Below are 14,697 nucleotides of genomic sequence, written 5' to 3'. Positions count from 1 at the left end.
CTGCAGAACAACTGGTAGCTCATCTTGATGCTGAAGCTCTGCTTCATCCTATGTAGTTTGGTTTCAGGTCAAAACACTCAACCGAAACAGCTTCTTGCTACTTCACTGAAGGCATTAAATCCAACTTGGACAAAGGTGGGGTTGTAGGAGCAGTATTTCTTGACCTACGCAAGGCCTTCGATACTGATACTGTAAACCACCATACTCCTCTCCAAACTGTCTAATTACAAACCCTCCTTACATACACTAAACTGCATAAAATCATATCTATCAGGTCGTACCCTATGTTTTCGGATCGGATTAATGATTTTTGGACCATTATTATTTAGCTTATACATCAACAATCTCCCACCTGTATGTGATGGAGTGGAAATGTTGATGTACGCTGATGATACAGTCTATACACTCATAGCAAAGATGCATCTCATGTTGCTGCCAATCTTTCACTTCCTATGGACAAAGTGGCAACATGGCTTAATGATTCCTGTCTAACCTTGAATGTTGAGAAGACAGTCACTATCTATTTCTCTAACAAACAAAGACATGGTGACTATCCTGACATTTTTTTTTTTTTTTTTTGAGTTTAAATACTTAGGGATTATTTTAGACGCCACTCTGAGCTTTAAAAAGCATATAAGGAAGATGAGCCAAACATTGAATTATAATATAGCCAATTTTAGACATCAGAAATTCAGTTAGACATCAGAAATTCAGTTACAACGGTGGCATCTAAGATCTTCTTAAATGCAATGATTTTCTCTCATTTCTCCTACTGTATGTCATGTTGGTCTCAGGCAATTAAGACAACTTTAAAGGCGCTTGAGTCTCTTCATAAACAAGCTCTAAAAATATTTGACAGGAAACCACGACAATATCACCATGCTGCATAATCTCTCGATATAGAATGTTACATTTAGAAAATACAATCATGTACTTCAATATCCGTATGGTATATCTCCGTATATCTCGCAGTCAGAAGGTCCTGAGTTCGATTCTCGCCTGGGACACTGTGGGCGCTGTGGTTGTGTTCCCCCCATATCTTCTTCAGTGCCTACTGCCCAGGTGGGGTATCTCGTCGTAAGGGCCTTTCTGTCTGTGTGGAGTTTGCATGTTCTCCCCGTGCTCCCCCAGGGGGGTTCCTCCGTATATAACCCCCCCCCCCCCCCCCATCAAAAACATGCAGAAGATCAGATCGTCATCGGCATCCGACCAGTGACGACAACATCCGAAGTCGGTCCCCGGGCGCTGTACGAGATAGCGACCACTGTTCCTGGCCTGCCCCCCGGAGGAAAGGACAAAGCCAGGATGGGTTAAATGCAGAGGACAAATTTCACCGGCCACCGTCAGCATGTGTGTGTTTGTGGCCCTCCGTGCATGTGTTGATGTGTAACCGTGTGACAATAAAGACGGGCTTGTCCGTCTGAAATCGTGAAATCGTGTTTTAAATCGTGTTCAAGATCATCCATAATGCTGCTCCTCCACCACTTAAGACCTTTGTCCAACTCTGCTCTGACATCAGCAGCAGAACTACAAGGTCGACCTCAAGGGGGGAGTGTAGAGTTCCCAAGAGAGGCTCTGCTTTTGCTCAATCCTGCTTTTCATTTAAATCCATAAAGATTGGAACTCCCCACTGACCTGGAAGTCTGCACTGATTTTAACACTTTCTCACGTGAAGTCAAGAAATGGATTATAAATAACCAAGAATGCCTACATTAGTTTGCTTTAATATTAATTCATTTTTTTAGAGCTACATAATGTGATATTCATACTGTGCACTGTGTGCAGTGCATAATATAAATTGTGGTTATGTGTGTATGAATTGTGCTTATGGTGTGTTGATATCTGTTTATTTATTGTATTGTTTGTGCTGGCAACCTGCCCTGGGACTGCAGATGGAAATGAGCAATTTGCTATAATCTGGTGCAAAGCATCTTTTATCTTTGAGATCAATGTTATCTTTTGCACATGGTCCCTGACAAATAAACCATGACCTTTCTACAACTTGCGTATTGTTATCGACAGATAAACTGTAACCCCACGCAGAAAAAGAGGCACATTGGCAGAAACAGGCTTTTGTTGTGGTTTGTCAGTTCTTGCTGTTTCCATTCAGAGCTTTAAATGATATATTACATGATGATATGGATTAAAACAAAGTTGTTTCAACGATTCATTATTGAATTAAAATAATGCATACTCATGTAAAACATGTAAAGGGATCTCCTGTAAAGTTAAGGTTAAAGCTATACGACAAGAAGCAACTCTCATGTCTACATGAAAAATATAAATTTATTCAGGGTCCAAATCAACGTTAGAGGATCATTTCTGAAGGAACAAAATGGAACTACACTACCGGTAGTCCATTTTTTTTAATCATCACTGGTACGACCACCACATGTACATTATGTTCAGCTTACCAATGCAGTGCCGCTAAATTACAATAAATACAAGCACCATGCATTCATGACTGTGAACGCTGCACCACAAAAACAAGTGATTTTTAAAAGACACAAACGAGGAGAAAGTAACACGACGCTGCCATCTGTGCATTAAAAGACTTGTAAACAGTTGTGGTTGTATTTCTTTTCCTGATTTGTGGGTCCTTCTACATGCTCTCAACAAGCTGATTCAACACTGTGTACTGCAGTTACTGTCACTGCACTGCCTTCACAATAATAATTGGACCTTTTCTGGGAAAATATATAAAAAAAAAGCAATGTAGTTTTTCAGAAGAAATGGAAATGATGAACAATTTCCTTACTTTCTGGCAAAAAGGCCTATTTACATTGTATAATGATACTTCCAGGAGGATATACAGACAGTATGTTGAGTGAATGAGATGACAGTGTGGGAGTCAGATTTCTCCTGCCTGCTGTGGTCTCAGCTGCGTGTGCTGTACAGATCAGCATCCTCGGGGCTGGACTGGCCGAAGTCCATCAGAGCAGGGTCCGCCTGGAAAGCAGAGCCACCTGCAGGGGAACAGAAGAAATGCAATGGAAGTTTAGGGCTGGGACTAGGGAAAGGAAGTGACAGTGGCAGGAGAGGCGCTCTGTACAGGAAGCTGGGAAAAAAGGTAGGGCTGGCCCAGAGTCTATTTTTCAAATAAAAATATACTTTGGGTTCCCAGATTGCCCACTACCTGACTCAAAAATATTCAAACTCGTTTAGCCAACAAATTCAACCAGAACAGTTTGATCTGAATATAAGTAGAAAATAGGTGCTCTATTGTTTAATGCTCCATGGTGCAGAGGCTACAGTTTACATTAACTTTTTCAAGTGACATCAGTCCAAGAAGAATGCTGATGAGGAATTCTGTATGAGACTTCTTTCACTTTGTAATTGCATACTTATGTGGACCGATCCACGCACTATCCCATTTTATATGCATTTATATGAGATTTATCCCTCCAAATGGAGCTGTGAATCTTGCTGATACTACTACTGAACTACTACTGGGGGCACTGTTGTTAAATTCTAGTTCTTTTCTAGTCCGTTTTCTTTTTTCCCCCAGTTATTTCAACTCCCTCAATGTTGTCGGGGTGACTCTGAGCTTATAATCTTGATGAGTCTCACACCGTTTCACACTAGGACCACACAGGAGCCCGACCAGACTCAGCCCGACAAAACCAAACATATCTGGAAAAAAATCACGATCCAATCCAAACGACTGGCGTTAAGCCAATTCTCAGAAGCGATGATGATGAAGATGTTTACTGGTCCAAGCAGGAAATGTAACTCGTACATCATCGACTTCTTGCAAAAGCAATAGGGGATGCAGTGTGTGTATGTGTGTGCATGTGCATGCGTGTGCTTGTGTGGGTCTACACACGTGTGAGAATCAATAGCTATTGTACTTGTGTAAGTCCCTGTAGGGGCTTGTTCTTGTTTGTGGTGTGTGTGTGTGTGTGTGTGTGTGTGTGTGTGTGTGTGTGTGTGTGTGTGTGTGTGTGTGTGTGTGTGTGTGTGTTGGGTGTGAGGACCAGAGGCCAGCTCCCAAGAAGAAAGTGGAGCAGTGGTACGGTGGTAGTGGTAGAGATCAATATAAATGGTACCTGGGGCATCCGGGTGATTTCCTGCCTACCAACACGAGGGCCACAGGTTTGAGGCCCCGTGTTACCTCCGGCTTGGTCGCGTGTCCATACAGGCACAATTGGCCGTGTCTGCGGGTGGGAAGCCGGATTAGGGATGTGTGTCCTCGTCGCTGCACTAGCGCCTCCTCTGGTCGGTCGGGGCGCCTGTTCGGGGGAGGAGAACTGGGGGGAATAGTGTGATCCTGCCATCTGCTATGTACTGCAGGTGAAACTAGATAATATATATATATATATACTGTATATATACACATACATACATACATATACACATGTACCTGTGCTGTTCTCTGCTGCGGCCTCTTCAGGAGGCGGGGTTGGTGGCTCCCCCATGGACTCCTCAGCAGCAGGCTCAGAGACGGCTGCGTCTACGACTTTCTCTGCAGAGGAGAGGAGTCAGTTGCAGGTACATGAATTGGATAGGTTGTAGTGTGTGTGTTTCCACCTATATAAGAACTACCGTTAAAGCAGAAGAGGGTTAATTATATTTTGGATATTTCATATGCAAATGCACTTTGTTGCCACATTGTTGATACTTAAATGTCTGCTGTAAAACTTCTATAATGCTTGAATCTTCAGTAAATAATGATTTAATTAAGTGGACTCAAAATGAGGCTTGTGAGTCAGAGTGGGAGATCAGTCCCGCCCACGACAAAAGCAAATAGCAGTAACTAGTTTTTGCGTGTTTTATAGGTCAACAGTCACAATTTGAGCTATGACTTTATATTAACTTTTTTTCTCCAAAAATATGCTTTTGATCGATTTATACAGTATACAGTCCACTTCTCTGCCAGTAATATTGTTTTAGAGCAGAAGATATTGTTCTTTTTCTTTTTGCATTACTCATGCAGTTTCTGCTCTCTGGCTCCCTGGGGCAGAGTATTCATATTACCTGCTGGTTGGTCTGAGTCTGAAGGCAGGGGGGCAGCTGGTTCCACAGGGGCAGGAGCGGACTCAGCTGGAACGGATTCTACCACCGTCTCTGGTTCTGTGGTGGGCTGGTCTGGTCTTAGGTCAGCAGAGGGAGCCTCTGGTGCCTGTTCTGAGGTTTGGGCTAGGCTAGGGTCAGCAGAGAGGGCCTCTGGTGCCTGTTCTGAGGGTTGGGCTAGGCTAGGGTCAGCAGAGGGGGCCTCTGGTGCCTGTTCTGAGCTTTGGGCTAGGCTAGGGTCAGCAGAGAGGGCCTCTGGTGCCTGTTCTGAGGTTTGGGCTGGGCTAGGGTCAGCAGAGAGGGCCTCTGGTGCCTGTTCTGAGATTTGGGCTGGGCTAGGGTCAGCAGAGAGGGCCTCTGGTGCCTGTTCTGAGGTTTGGGCTAGGCTAGGGTCAGCAGAGGGGGCCTCTGGTGCCTGTTCTGAGGATGAGGCCTCTTCGATGGGGGCCGGCGGTTCCTCAGGCGCAGGAGTGGACTCTGCTGACACAGATTCTACCACAGATGAGAGAGGAAATACAACAGCAGATCAGCCACAAGCACAAAAATAGATTAGAATAGAATGTGTCGTCCATCAAGGCAAAAGACAGCTACTTTAAATAATCTGAAATATTAGATAGTTTACACTTTTTGGTCACTGCATAATTCCATTTGTGCTATTACAGAGTTCTGACATGTTTAACGTTATTCTAAAATGTGACAAATAGTGAAACTAAAGAAAAACATGGGTGTCTACACTTTTGAATGGTAGTGTACATTATGTGTAACACAGAGAAAGACAGAGAGAGAGGCCAATACTCTATCTTAATACCTGTGGTGCTCTCTGTGTGTTTTGAGGTTGAGGGCTCCCCGCTTTCGACAGGGGCAGGTGGTTCCTCAGAGGCAGGAGGGGCCTCGATGGGAACGGATTCTACCGCCGTCTCTGGTTCTGTGGTGGGTTTGTCCTGGGCTGGGCTGGCTTCAGCAGCAGAGGGGGTTTCTGGTGATTGTTTTGAGGCCGAGGGCTCCTCCTCGCTTACGATGGAGGCAGGTAGTTCCTCAGAAGCAGACACAGATTCTACCACAGCGTCTGAACAAGAGAGGAAATACACCAGAAGATCATTGACAGGCACAGAAAGAGAAATAGAAGTGTGTGTGTGTGTGTGTGTGTGTGTGTGTGTGTGTGTGTGTGTGTGTGTGTGTGTGTGTGTGTGTGTGTGTGTGTGTGTGTGACCCAACAGAGAGAGAGAGACAGAGGGATCAATATGTATAATACCTGTGGTGGTGTCTGTAGGGGCCTGGTCAGGTGATATCTGTGTCTGTGTTGTGGATGAGGGCTCCTCTGTTATGACAGGGCCAGTGGTTTCATCACAGGCAGGGACAGGCTCCACTGACTCCACCTCCGTCTCCGAGCTGGTCGCAGGCTGGCCTGGGCTGTCGGCGGTGGAGCTGGGCTCAGGAGCATGGCATGGGGCAGAAGCAGCCTCCTCTACTACTGGAGACTCTGGCTTTGGCGCTGTAGCTGACTAATAGTGTTAAAGAGGAGCACATACACAGAAGAAAAACATCTGACATACTACATCCAACTCGTTTCCACTTCTCGCTCCTTTGCATTTTTAGCCCCAAACCTTCTGCAATCAACGTCCCCAATCTGTCAGATCTGCTGAATCTTTGGACTGTTTTCAACTGCTTCTCAAAACTAGGGATGGGCATTTCTAGCAAAAACACTATTCGAAATTCGCTGGCCAAATTCGAATTTAATTCGAAATTCGAAAATAAAAATAAAAATGTAAAAAAAATTAAATTTTTTTTTTTTTTTTTTTTTTTTGTGAGTGAAATGTTGCATTGTCTCCCCTGATTCTAAGTCTACGGCTTTATTAATTAATATGAAAAGCTTCTGCTGTGGATTTTTAGCTCAAACAAGCATTGCACCACTGAAGTAAAGAACATGTTACATGACATTGACATTTTCGAAAATAAAAAACAGTTTTGACAATCATGAGTGGTTCATTAAATATTTAGTAGGCTCAGGTCTGAGTGCCAAAGGGGTGCCAAAGTCACCCCCTCTCCCTCTTCATGGGATTTCATCCACCATTCATTTTTCCATAAACCTTGCTTAAAATGCTTATAAAAATTGTTTTACTTGCTCAAACCAAGCGATTTGACTATACTTAGAATCAGGGGAGACAATGCAACATTTCACTCAAATTTTTTTTTTTTTTTTTTGAATTTCGAATTTCAATAATAAAAGTCGACCTTGATAATAACAACGATTATTCGAAAATTCGAAATTCGATGCCCATCCCTACTCAAAACCCATCTTTAGTTTATAGGCAAGACTTTTTTTTTTAGAGATTATCCCTGTCATATGCTTTTGTTTAGTTTTATTTTGGTCTATTTCTCATTGTGCTGTGTTGTGCTATGTCAAAATGTTTTTGTCTGTCTTTCTACCTTGGTCTGTCTCTCATTGTGCTGTGTTTTATATTGGATTTCATTTATTTACATTTTAGCCAAGGCTCCACAGCGACTCACAATGAGTGCAACAGCAGAATAAGCTTCAATTTCTAGATCACCAAAACTTAGAAGTCAAGTCAAGTCAAGTCAAATTTTATTTATATAGCACCTTTCATACACAAGGCAATTCAAGGTGCTTTACAAAAAAAATAATCGAAAAAACAAGCAGCAAAGCAATGCACATATAAAAAAACACACATAAAAAACACAGCCGACAGTTTTAGTTAAAATATATACTCAAATTAACAAACATGAAACATTATTTCTGTTTTAAATAAGTTACAAGGCACTCTTCAGTATTATTATTACATGTACAGTCCATTTGTTGGAAATGTACAGGAATCTTTTTTTTTTAAATTACAGGCCGAGAGAGGCAGTAGTTTAGTAGCAGTTAAAAGCAAGAGTAAACATAAAGGTCTTTAGCTTGGATTTAAAAATAGGCAGTGTAGGGGCAGATCTAATGTGTTCAGGGAGTTTGTTCCAGTTATGAGAGGCATAGTGGGAGAACGCGGCTTCACCATGTTTTGATTTGGTCCTCGGGACAATTAGTAGACCAGTGCCTGAAGATCTCAGGGATCTGGATGGTTCATAGTGTAGAAGCATTTCAGAGATGTAGTGTGGGCCTGACCCGTTGAGAGATTTGTAAATTATTAGCAGAATTTTAAAGTCTATTCTAAGATTTACTGGCAGCCAATGCAGGGATTTGAGAACTGGTGTAATGTGTTCAGCTTTCTTGGTTCTTGTTAGAACTCTAGCAGCCGCATTCTGAATGAATGCGGCCGCTACCCCCATAGAAGCAACAAAGAGTGTTTGTGCCCTTACAGGATGCCAGTGACCACAGAGCAGAGCTACGTGCTTGCAAAATAAATAGAATGTATAGAATTTGAGACCAAGTAGCGTGCGTAGAGAGGGGAAATGGGTAATAATGGGAAGTGGGAGGAGGTGAGATATCTGGTGGTGAGTGACGATTATGATGGTACTGGTGTTGCTATTTTTAGCAAGTACATCTATTTTGGGCGTCTTTCAATTTTCAAACTAGTTGGTGGCACAACTGTAGATCAATCATTGTCACAACTTTTCCATGACCCCTTTTCAAATTTCCATGAGTAATATTAATGAAACTGAATTAAAAAGTAGCCATCAACTACATTTACTGTAAGCAAAGTTTATTTATTTTCTACTTTAAAATCAAGGATTATAATATTATTATTATAGACTGTTTCAGGGCCAGCTCCAACTTTTTGTGACATTTGACAGTATTCAAGAAAATTAAATCATTAACTTCAACAAATACATTTTCATTAATTTTCCTAAAATGTGCTCCTTTTGATCATTTCTCATAACTTTTCTAGGACTACATGTTTTTCCCCCCTTGTTTTTCTTTCTATGACTTTTCCAGGTTTCCCAGGCGTGTGGGAACCCTGGGCTTGTTTACCTGTGGTTGTGGGGCAGCAGGCTCCTTGGGCTTGGAGGTGAACAGAGAAGATACAGAGGCGCTGCTCCACTGTCCTGCAGCATACACCTTCTTGCCCGTCACCTTCGCGGCACAAAGAACAACGATACGCTTTTCACCCAGTCACTGATGAAGTTAGTTGTCGTGCTGGATTAGCTAACTACTGTAAGGGTCAGTATTCCCAAAACTAGCGTTACCTTGAGTACAGCCACTGCTTGGGCAGGATAGCACACTGATGTGCCTGCACTCATCAGGCCCAGAGGAACTGCTACCCTCTTGAAACGAGAGCCTGATATACAGAGAGTTTGATAGGGGAAAATGGCAATGAGACAAATTCAACACAGACTAAATTAAGCCAGGTGAATAGCCTACCCCTAACCCTAACCCAGGTGAATAGGTTAACCAAGATATGTCTACCAAGTACACAGGGTGAGCAGCAGGGCTGCGCTGACTCATTGATATTATTGTTTACATTGATGTTAATTTGTTGATTTTCCATATGCATAATTTAGTTTTAAACCAAGCTGTTGCAAGCCCGAACTCAAGACTGGAATTTCAAAAACTCTGATCCAGACTGTCCAACATAGGGGAATAGTGTAAACAGAAACAGAATAATGTGGAGCTTTTTTCACTGCAGTACACCACGATGAACAGAAGGGAAACAAATGATAATGGTTGCGCAATTTCCTGTACATTACTGCACCGCACACATGTGAGTGCTATGACATTGCAAGGCAATCTTGGCAGTCCTTTCTTTACTGATGGCAACTTGCTGTTCTTACACTCAAAGCTGAAAAGGTCCTACTGACAGTTTTGGTTTCCAGCAGCAAATGTTAGGTAACTTTAGGTGCTTTGTGTCGCCCTGTCTGCTTTAGAAATCTATTCTTTAGTAGTCATTACAGGTGTGCTACAATAGTTAGCCACATGTATACAATGAAATGCAATGAAAATGTAGCTAGTAGTAACTGTAATTCTGTATTTAATTTGGTCTGGACTTGCGCAATAATACATATATGCTGAAATGTAGTTTGGTTATAATGACATGCTTAATTTAATAGACTGATACATGATGTTGTTAGATTTTGAACTGTTCAACTGCATTTAAAACTGCCAATTAGTTGTTTGAATCAGTTGTTTAGATTGATAAAATAATAGACTGATTGAAAAATAATACAAAATTATAAAATAATTGTTAATTGTTAATTGCAGACATAGAGGAGAGGATGAGAGTTTGTTTGTGTTATAATGTCTGGATCAGGTTACCTTTCCGTGCCAGGAACATGCCCAGCAGGCCAGCCATGGTAATGCAGCCGAATCTGGGTAGAAATCCCGGGGGAGGGTCCTTCAAGTAATAGTACACATCTGGGAAACAAGTCACAGAGGCACACAAATATCAACTGTCACCTTAAGAAAATACAGTGGGTATCCAATGTATCAAAATGTCTGACTTTTATTGTTCATCTTGTACTTTTTTTCATTGTTGATTTATATGTAAAGCACTTTGCAACTCTGTATACTGTATGCTCTACTAGCTGTAGCAATGGTACTAGCAAATGTAGTACTAGTAATAAGAGCAAAAGCAGAAGAATAAATAAGAATAGTACTACTAGTAGTAATAGTTATAGTGGTGGCAAAATAGTAATGATAGTTGTAGTAACAGACAAAATAAGTATTTTCCCATGCTGTTTGCAGAGACCTGAGGTGGAAACATCACCAGCATCATGTTTGTCTCAGAGAGATTATGCAAAGACACAAATTCTTAATTATGCTTTGTGTAACTGTTACTGTAACCTTTCAGTGACCTTCAGAAAGGGGAACGTAGAGATAGACTCAAGGGGTCACAAAAAAAAACGTAGTTGAGGCATCTGAAAGTTTGTTATATACCGTAACCCTGAAAAAGTAGTCTCCCAATTTTGCATCATTATACTCACCCAACTATCCTTTCTCATTGCTTTGAAATGGGGGAAATTCAACTTAGGGAGGGAGAAGCTTAGTGACGACAGAGACCTAGGCAACATTTTACTCACCCTCTCCTGCATGGTAAAGATTAACACTTCCATTTTTCACAGAGACACAGGCACCCTGCAGAGAACACAGGACAATGTTTTCTAAGAACCACCATAACAGGCCCTCAAGAATACAACAGAGCAGGCAATGCTGAATGGGGGTAGCCGACGCGTTAAGACGTCAGTGTGAGTTCTATGTTTTCCTCATCTTTCACAGTTATCAAGAGGTCAGATCTCCTTGCAGCAGCCGTCAGATCTGCAAAGATCACAGCATCAAAACTACTTCCTGTCTGACTCCTGAACGCTGCAGTGTGCAGTTGTACCTGCACAAAGAGCACTATCAGCATGTGGGACTGTGCTCTGTAACCGCAAAGAAGAAAAAGAAAAAATCCTGGCCTGGAAAAGCTAAAACAAACTTCTGGCACTGGCACTCTTCTATTAAATTGTTCTATTCCTTTTTATGCTCTATAATTAATGTGTCCAAGGGTTCTTACATTTGCGGTCGAGTATTTTCCGTGTGCATATGAGAGAGTGAGATAACTCAGAGTAGTAAGTGTTTGACATGTTGATATGCTGTTGCATATTGATACGGCCTATTACCTGTACAGCCTGGACAATGGGCAGTATGGTCTCCCTCGCCTTAGTCAACCCAGTCTCAAGTGTCCCAGGCTTCTCTTCAACAAACTGAAACTGATGAGACTGTGGCACTGGGTTGTAGACAGACAGCTGGGGACAGAGATTAGTAGGTTATTCATGCATCACAGGGAACACAACAGTCAGGTGAATAGCAAAAGGTTGCCTCCTACTAGATCTACAGATTATTTGGACAGTCATACCTTTTCACGAGTGATCCCATCAATCGGAGACTCGCTGACTCTATACACACGGACGGAGGCTATGCCCAGCACCGTCGGGACGGCCACCAGCACAACCTGCACAGTGAAAATACTGTTTCAACTCAACCCAACAACACCAATAACATTACATGATTTACAACTGATGACTTTAACAAGGTTGTAGTTCTCCAGCCATATGAAAAACCAATCTGTGCAGGTTTACCTACTTTCTGGATAACCTTAGCTAGCTTAACGTTGCAGATGTTGCACTCTAAGGTGACCAGACGTCCCTAATTTCCAGGGACAGTCTCCGTTTTTAGTGACCTGTCCCCAGGTGGAGCTGTCCCCGATTTTCTACTCCTCGTCCACGGCTAACATGACTGTCTTTTAGATGCTCCAGCAGGAGTGAAAATGCTTATATCATATCATGAAACTTTACAACCACAATCCAGAGACCAAAGGACATTCAGGGGATATATGGCTTCCCTAGCTATATTGACAATAAGGGGGTTTCTGAGTAATATCTACAAGAGAAGTGCTTGCCACCCAATTGCAAAAAATAATAATATATACCTTCTTACAGAAATCTAAAAAAAAAAGTTGATTTCAAATTACAGAATGTATTTTTCTAATGGTGTTCTTCAAGGTCTTGATGTCTGAATGTGGTATTTTGGAGTGTATCAGTCGTACTGCACCACAGTTTATTATAGTAGCTGTTACAACAGTTACCATGGTCAAAATACATGAAACTGGAATTGTCCCCATTTTATTTCATAGATAATATCAGATATTTTAATGATATAATGACTACCGAACTGGAAAAGCCCCAGAGTTCAGAAATCTGTCACACTCTAGTAAAGTTAGACTGTGTTCAGATCGTGGAACAATGTGTCCAAACGGGTTATTTTGGCCATATAACGAACTAACAGTTACAATAACAGTCGTGTTTAGACAACGAAGCAATAATTCCCGAATGATTTAAATTCCCTCACAGCTCACACACTCCCATGGCATGTCGCTTAACTAGCCTAGCCTTGCACATTGGCTTGCATAACGTTAACGTTATCTGGGTAAAGTTAGCATTGCTTATTCAGCAGGCTAGGCACAGTTAGCGACGCACTTTTCATGCTACATTGCAGCCTGGAGAAGTGACAGTCCCTTCGTGTTCACACTACCAGCTCCAGGACTGACATTCACAAGAAAAACACGTTTTTACATGTCTCAAACTGCAAAACTTCGCCTTTGAATAAAGGCATAAATAAACGTAAAACATTCACCTTGGCCGCCATGACAGCGCTCCTCCTCCTCTTCTTTGGGTCGCAGCTTCAAATGGTCATCAATGTAAAACCAAAGTCGGCTACTGCCACCTATGGGCTGAAGTTGCATGTTGCCACAATTCCAGAAAGAATCACATTTAGTCCATGGGCCAGAGCTCAAAATGTCACTTGTCGGTACCACTCAAGGTGATTTTTGATAAGATACATGTCTGTAGATGATATTTTGGTATGATATAGCCATTCCTGAGTGGTAGCTGTAAACAGTTACCAGCTTGTGAATTAACCACCCCTAAAGTAAATTGTATTTTAGATGCTGGTGCATATCCTAGTTTAGGCACATGATCAGGACATTTTTCAATCTTTTGTACTATTGTTTTGGTCCTATTTTAAAGGGGACCTCTTAGCTTTCATTTAAGGCAGTTGTGATTTTATAGAGGTGACTACACTGATGTCATACATAGGCATTGTGACATCATTGTGACATCACTGATGTCATCAGTGACACACACACACACACACACACACACACACACACACACACATACACACACACACACACAAACACACACACACACACACACACACACACACACACACACACACACACACACACACACACACACACACACACGAGAGAGAGACTGAGGGAGAGGGAGAGAGAGGAGGGGAGAGAGACTGAGGGAGAGGGAGAGAGAGAGAGAGGGAGAGACAGGGAGAGAGAGAGAGAGGGAGAGAGAGAGGGAGACATTGCGTGCGCCAATAGGGCAGGCGATGCCATGCAGCAGCCGAGCTGCGGGCGAGGCCGCGCAGCATGTGTATATGAGGGGGCCAGCTCGGTGAGCTGCAGAGCAGGCGATACCGAGCCCGCCCAGCGGGCGAGCCTAGGCCTAGTATTATACATTTCCAGAATCCTTAGTCCTGTGAGCATTCTAATTTTTGTGTTTTGTGTTTCTGATGTTACTTGATGCCACAGAGCTAAAAGAAAGTCTAGAATTTAGGCGAAAACTATGGAAAAATGTGTGTCATTGATGGTTTGAAGAGCTCAAGTAATCTCTATATTTGTCAGGAAAAATCACTACTGCCCTTAAATGAAAGCTAAGAAGGTTCCCTTTAAAATAGGTCAAAACACAATATTATAAGACATTGAAAAATGCCCTGACCATGTGCCTAACCCAGGATATGCTACTGACCAGCATCTAAAATGCAATTTACTTTAGGGGTGGTTCACTTCACAAGCTGGTAACTGTGTCACAGCTAAAAATTATTCCAAAAATTATAAGCAAGTTTTGCCACCTTGAGTGGTACCGGAATCTGGTCTGGCCCATGGACTAATCTGCCTTTATTGGACACACCACAAGAAAGCAGTACTGTGGCTGTGGGCTATGTTAGGCTGCTCAGACTGTCGTGTCCCAAGTGCAACAAATCTTGTAGGCTATTTGATCCTCATTTTGTTTTTAATTCAAAGGGTAGCAGAAACATGCATTGTGCACATATTTTGATCCATAGATATTTCATAGAATATAAGGTTGAAAATTATTAATGAACATACAAATCCACAAAAGCAATTCATGATATGCAGGAGATAGGCTATGGGACTTTGTTTAGCAAGGAAATAAATTGTC

The 14,697-nt window shown here is 42.1% G+C and overlaps 1 protein-coding gene across 1 annotated transcript; it reads right to left on the bottom strand.

The window, feature by feature from the left end:
• Positions 1-2,266: 2,266 nt before the first annotated feature.
• apool (apolipoprotein O-like) lies at positions 2,267-13,109 on the bottom strand. Its single transcript, XM_083651606.1, has 12 exons — positions 13,076-13,109; positions 11,799-11,894; positions 11,563-11,688; positions 10,984-11,038; positions 10,220-10,318; positions 9,154-9,245; positions 8,939-9,040; positions 6,266-6,515; positions 5,822-6,079; positions 4,978-5,505; positions 4,364-4,465; positions 2,267-2,966 (listed from the first exon to the last, which is right to left on the bottom strand). Exons 1-12 carry the CDS (start codon positions 13,085-13,087, stop codon positions 2,878-2,880), a joined length of 1,809 nt encoding a protein of 602 aa, XP_083507732.1. The 5' UTR covers positions 13,088-13,109; the 3' UTR covers positions 2,267-2,877.
• Positions 13,110-14,697: the final 1,588 nt, after the last annotated feature.

This window comes from Poromitra crassiceps (genome assembly GCF_964638095.1).
Source record: "Poromitra crassiceps genome assembly, chromosome: 15".
NCBI classification, from domain to species: Eukaryota; Metazoa; Chordata; class Actinopteri; order Beryciformes; family Melamphaidae; genus Poromitra; species Poromitra crassiceps.
Note: the sequence above shows the minus strand (reverse complement) of the source record. Positions and strands in the feature narration are given on the sequence as shown.